This window comes from Stegodyphus dumicola, chromosome 10, assembly GCF_044657685.1.
Source record: "Stegodyphus dumicola isolate Sdum_Otavi_A_Nest chromosome 10, ASM4465768v1".
In the NCBI taxonomy this organism is placed as follows: Eukaryota; Metazoa; Arthropoda; class Arachnida; order Araneae; family Eresidae; genus Stegodyphus; species Stegodyphus dumicola.
Window position 1 is genome coordinate 67,488,064 of NC_140777.1, and position 6,838 is coordinate 67,494,901.

Genomic DNA, 6,838 nt, shown 5'->3' on the forward strand with positions numbered 1-6,838 from the left:
GAAATGGAAAATCTGATAAAGCAGATGAAATGGAATTAATTGCAAGCTCAGAAGCAACTGTAACAGGATACAAAGAACCATAAAGCTGAGAAAGATACACTTGGATCAGCATAAAAATGAGAAACAGATGGAGTACTGGAATTCTGAGAAACTGGTGCAGTGATGTCAAGAATACACGTAACAGTGTTGGCTATAGGCTCAAGAACTGGAAAATCCGATAACAAGAAACCACTGGGATGATTATCCAAAGACGTGTTGGTAGAACCATATTTTAAAACATTTGAATAAAGAGGTTTAGAAAGAACATCAGGAGAATCCAACAATACTGAAATACTGGGATGGTTATCCAAATCAGTCAAAACACCTGGTAATGCTAAAGCATTAGGACGACTATCCAATGCAGTGCAGACATGCGAAACCCGTTTCAAAACACTTGAATAAAGAGGTTTAGAGTGAGTACTTGAAGTATCTGAAATGACAGAAGCACGAGGATAATTATCCAAAATCGTGATAGGTACAGGAGGATGTTTTCCTGAAACTGTGGATAAAGCTGGAAACTCAATAGCAGATACAGAGGAAAAAGATGTAGCACTTACCTTTGAAAGGGATTTCACATTCAAAACGCTCTTTATGTCCTTCACAAAAATTCTCCCAAGCTGTGCATTACCCTTACGGTTCAGATGCAATCCGTCTCTTGACAGACAAGTACTCCAATAGTACTCACCAGATCTGCAAAAAGAAAAAGCTTCTCGGCCTTTGAATGCTTCGAAGAGATTAGTGTTTATCCGAGCTAATTTTCTGTTCAGCTTCTTTAAACTGTACGGGTTGAAACCATTCTCGAATAAATTTCGTTCACGCGGGAGGATACCTGAAAAAAGAATGATCTTCGGGTTTAAACGATCGATAACCTTATACAGACAATCATATCTATGATGAATATCATCCAAAGTGTCACAAGAGTTATTGGTACCAACGTGAACCAAAACTAACTCAAATTGATTGTCTATCAAGGTTATCTCGCGTGTCAACCTTTCAATCGTAGCACCCGGAAAACAATGAAAATGAACTTCATAATCCAGTAAATTCAGCAATAAATATTCTTTTAAATATTTTATCATCGAATCTCCGATTATAAGTATTTTCATTTTTCCTGTTTGCTTAGGCAAAGACATAATAAAAATAATACAAATAACAAAATCAAATTAAGAATTAACACGTTCAGTAAAAACACTCACCGACGAAAATGGCGGAATACGATTTCTATTTTTACTAGATTTACGTATTTGGCGCCAGTGTCCAGTTTGGCGTGAAAAAGATAACCCTCCAACCAATCACAGCAAAGTACACTTTTCCGTAAACATTTGGCGTTTGTCTGTACCAAGGAGGTTAGAATAGAAGGAGGGAGGGTTCGCAGTTTCTTCCACTATCGGGGAATGAAACTCCACGGAACAAGCGGCGTCCATGTTTGTTACTTCAAAACATTGCAATACGGTAGTGAAACGTACGTGTTTGTAAGCTGTTCTATGTATGAATTTTAAAGTAAAAATATGTTAAATTTATAATGAAATGCTTCGTTATTGTTAGTTTTTTGTTTTAAAGTTATAAAGATGATATCTGTAATTTACTAAGTACAGAAAATCATTAAGAAATATTTCAAAATCTAAATGCATGTGCATAACATTAAAGCCTTTACAAATTATGTTTCTGCATAATTTCAAGAATTTGTTTAGGTTTTATTAGCAACTCCTCTGGTATACTTTCCAATTGTTTATTTAAGAAGTGATATTTCTGATTTATTCGCAATATTATTATAATTTATTAAAGAATCATTTTACCTGAAATTAATAGCACATAATTATCTAAAAAAATGGTAACATGTTGCTTTTTTTTTAATGAAAGTTTTAAATCGATTCTTTTCACAACCAATAATCAACTTATATCAACAAGAAAATAAATATTAATAAAATAAAACAGATTTATGTGAATTCAATGATTTCAGTTTATGCGCGTTTCATATTTATGAATCTCAAAGAAATTACCTTGAATTAAGCTCAATTACAGAAATATACCTATATAAATTTTTGTTTCATAAGTATAAATTTAATTTAATTAAAAAATATGTTCAATTGTGTAAATATTTTACTTACGTTTATCGCTATACTGCCCAGAAATTTGTAAGCTTATGCAAAAACATTTTAACAAGAGAACAGTTTATCTTGATCAAATGCACAAATTATATTCGTAACAGTTCACAAAACTTAAGAATGAATAATAATTAATACATAAAGAAAAGCGTTGCTTTATTTAACACCTTTACAATTCATAAAAATAGTAACAATTGATTTCTTACTTTTCATGAAAATTATAAAACGAATTATCTAAGCTTTCAAATTATACAGCAAGCATATAATCCTAGCATATATCATTGCATGTTAAGGAACGAAGATACCAGCTGTAAGCAAAAACATTAAAATGTATTGTATTTAACATGTTTCGATTATTATTAAGTCTTTTTTGTCACATCTGGAAAGAAAACAACATGACATGGTGACATTTTTTTAACATATTTATAAAATTACATAAAAAAAAAAAAAAAAGAAAATACTTACTAGTGAACAGTAATCCCAGGAATATTTTTCGAAAATCTATTTGTGCATCCATATGCAATATAAGCAGACATGCTTCAAAAAGAAAAGGAAAAAAAAAATGTTACAATTACAGACTTCCTTGCACAAGTCACAGTGATAACAGTAACATGGCCGCGAAGCTTCACCGTTTGAGTTGAACCTTCCCTCCTTCTATTCTAACCTCCTTGGTCTGTACATAATTCTTCAAACTCCGCCATCCGTGAATTACACTGTGGTACACAACAAAACGCGTGATCTGTACTTCTTTTTAAATTATGCATAATGCCCACAACAATCAAAAATAAATGTTTAATTACCTTTCGATCACAGTGTGCTTCATAAAGTACGTAGAATAAGTTATCAGACAGGATACCGTTTTCTATGTTTCCATTTTCTAGCCACTAGATGGATCATCAGAACGCTGGAATCGGGAATAGGTTTGAGTTTGTGCTGCTTGGACATGAAATCTTTGAAGAAATATTGTTTCTATAGCTATTTGTTTGATTAAGTGTTTATTTTATTTTTAATGGTTTATTCCTCTGAGAGAAAAACTTGTAAACCTTGATTAGAAATGGTATAAAAATATGTGTACATTAATATTATTTCTTCTGTGAAATTGAGTCAGACATCTGGCAATGTAAATAGAGAAATATTTTCATGAAACGTGTGGCAACATCTTTTCGCGTTCTAACGTCATTGTGTTTATTATCAAAGCAAGTCGGTGTTTGATTGCGAGTGTGGTATTATAACTTCGATTTTATGCTTGTGCTAAAGAATAGCACGTGTTGCTTGAATAAACGTGGGATATAGTTATTTCCATTCTACGCTTTTGCACGTGTTTATTACGAAGGGTGCTTTGTATTAATTTTTATTTTTAGACTTCTAGAAAAATATACGGTTGGTGCTGTATCCTGAATCTAGAAAAATATACGGTTATATCTAGAAAAATATACGGTTGGTGCTGTAGCTGTATCCTGAATAATTTCGCCATGGAAATTCTAACAGACATGTTGGATCTTGTAGGCTGCACTATAAGATTTGATACGTACGAAGGTGATTACCAAGGCATTGTGAAAAGTGTATGTCCTGATACAACAAGGATAACTGTAAGTAAATTAACCTTTCTGCCTACCAACACATTTTTGGGTATGTTAATTTTTCGTGCTCGTGAAATCAATTCTTATACAGTAGTAAGTCGGCCTAGTGATAAAGAAATTGCTGCAAAGAGTGCGGCCGTTCAGAATTCATATTCGCGACCTGTAAATAACGATTCATTTTGTTTCGGTGATGTGTATGAAGCGGAAGAAAATTATGAAGAAGAAAGTGTGTGCATGGAAGATGCATTTGAGGAAGATTATGTGCTGATTTTACCAACAAAATTTTGTGAGGTACTGCCATTGGATTCTGTTATTCTGCAAGGCGTTGACGAGGAATTTCACCTTGCTATTCAACATTTAATAAAGCAGACTGTAGTTGGTGTATCATTTGAAGGACCAAATATCAGTCGTGATGGTATTCTTAGTTGGGTGTGTATATCAAGTGCTGCTTGCACTTTCTTATTTGACATCCAGTCTCTGCAAAAGGCAGCTTTTGATTGTGGTTTAAGAGAAGTGTTTGAAAATAAAAACGTAGAAAAAGTTGTTCATGATTGCCGTCAAGCTTCAGATTGTTTATTTCACCAGTATAATACGAAACTAGTGAATGTTTTTGATACACAAGTGGCAGATTATATTATAAGCATGCAAAGGAATAAGGAAAAAGGAATTTTGAAATATGTTAATCCAATAAATACTTGCCTATTTCAACATTTGAATGTTCCTCAAGAATTTCTGTATGTTTCGAAGAAGTTTTACACATATGAATCAAAGTTGCTATTTTTTAGCTTACGTCCTATAAGCAATGATTTCAGAGATTTGCTTATAAAAAATTCAATATATCTAAGATTATTGAGAGATAAATTGTTAGATTTGCTGCTGAATCCTTTTCGGAGAGCAGTTGATGTATACTTGCATGTACTTCAGGGTGCATCAGAGCAAGAACTTTTGTTAGAACCCTCTGTTCCAGAAATGGTGCCCCCATCTTTACTTATAGATGGTTTGCAAACAGTTTGTTTCAAAGAATTTGTTGATATACCAAGTACTGTGTCTTCAGGACCACCATATAGGAAATTGAAAGATCCGTTGAAGAAGGCAATGAATTTAATGGATAAATGTCACCAGAAACCATTGGAAAAAATAAACAAAAGCTTAATGGATAAAAGAAAGCAAACTAATAAAGCAAGCAATTCTGAAGATTTCGAGAAGCATTCTGCAAGATCTCAAATTAAAAATTGTAATTTGAATTTGAATGCTGCACATCCAAAGAAATTCAGTAATGAAGATTTGCATAAATCTAAAGGATCACAAATAGCAAATGGTCATTCAAATTTTGATGCTGGATATTCAGAGAAGCTTGGTATTGCAACTAAAGGACCTACTGCTAAGGATGTTGAAAAGAAAGTTCCTGAAGACAAGAGCAACAGTATTCGTGTAAATAAGTTTAAATCAGCAAATACGAGTACCTTTAGGAGGGATACGCTTGAAATAATATGTGATAAAAGTAATCGTGTGGTAGTAAATGACTGTGGGGATGATCACCTAGCTAAAGAAATTCTGGATACAAACTCTGCTTCAAGCTTTAAAATGAAATCTGTTAATTCTGAGGATATGTGGTCTTGTTTACGTTCAGCTTTTCAAGAAACTGATACATTTGATAATGTAGGTCAGGATAAGAAAAAAGTCATTTACATTCCTGCTGGAATGTCAGAGTCAGTACCGCATTCCAAGAGGAAATTAGTAGCGTAAGTTTAAGACTCTCTATAAAGCATACAAACTGTTATAATTGACATTCATTTCAGTATCATTCTTAAAACAGAATGTTAAAAATTTTGACTGTGTGTTCTACCATTTTGGAAATCCTAATGTTTTGCTAAATTTTAATTTATGTGAAGGAAACGTTACTTTATAAATATATATGTAGCCAGTTACATAATACTGTGATCGTCTTGATGTGTTGCTTTGTATATAATCTAAATATGTTTAGAACTATAAATATATTTTTAAGATAAATGTATTTTTGTGAGTTAATTGATCAAAATTTTTCACTTGAACTATGAATGTGAATCTGAATGAAAAGTCATACAATTGAGGTTTATATTTGAAGCATGAAGATGTTTTAGATATTTGAACACATAATCTCCATGTCTTCAAAATATTAAAATGGACAAACCAAATTACTTAAATTCAAGCAAAATTAAGATTTGGTTATAGTTAGTGTTATATAGTATTATATATGTAAGCAGTATTCAACCTTTTAACTAATGCCAAAAATCTAAACAAAACTTAAGTGCCACTGCTACATTTTTTGCAGAGATTATTTTTTAATTTCTCCATAGAAAATTAAAAAAATATAGTACAGTCAAAGGTCTTTAATACGGACTCGTCGGGACTTCCGCAATTCTGGATTATTGGTTTTTCCGGATTATAGATCATCAGTTTAAATTATTATGAACGTCCGGATTAAAGACTTTTGACTGTATATATTTTACCATTTGCACAATCTTTTGGATGTTTGTATTAAACATGCAAGCATTAAAAAAAAATATTAAAAATTGGTTACTATTTTAATTATTAAAATGTAGTGGGAAATTTGGGCCTGTTTAAGAGATTAGTGTCTTATTTCACTTAAGTTTAACCGTAAATTAGGATCTACTTTTAATTTTGTTCTGTATTTATTTCTCAAATATAACATCACACAAATAGGTTGTGTAAGAAGGCAGTAAAAATTTAATAGCTTTATTTTCAGCCAAAAGTTAACAACTGTTATTTTTTTAATCTTCAGTTAGAGTTTGATCACAGGAAATTTCTATCAAGTGTTCTTTCACGAGATTTTTGAATTAAATTGTTAAAAATAGTTTGTCTCTTTGCATACCACCGGTTTTGAATCGCTGACATGTAGTATTGTGTTAACTCCAACTGCATTATATCATTTATTCATCTTTAAAATATCATGGCTGGAGATTTCCTTTTTTTCACTTGAAATATTGTCAGTGGTTATTGTTTTGCCATATTTCACCAATTTTGTTAGTACAAAGGATTACACAATTTTTCAGTTACCTAACGACAAAGAGGTTGCCATGAGATTCTTTCAGAATAAAATAATAATTCATAACA

General features: G+C 31.8%; 1 protein-coding gene across 1 annotated transcript; it reads left to right on the plus strand.

Annotated features, from left to right (window-relative positions):
• The first annotated feature begins 3,316 nt into the window (after window positions 1-3,316).
• Window positions 3,317-5,734, plus strand: LOC118192264 (uncharacterized). The gene has a single exon (XM_085825043.1). The coding sequence runs from the start codon at window positions 3,617-3,619 to the stop codon at window positions 5,468-5,470; it is 1,854 nt and encodes a 617-aa protein (XP_085681169.1). The 5' UTR covers window positions 3,317-3,616; the 3' UTR covers window positions 5,471-5,734.
• The last annotated feature ends 1,104 nt before the right edge of the window (window positions 5,735-6,838 follow it).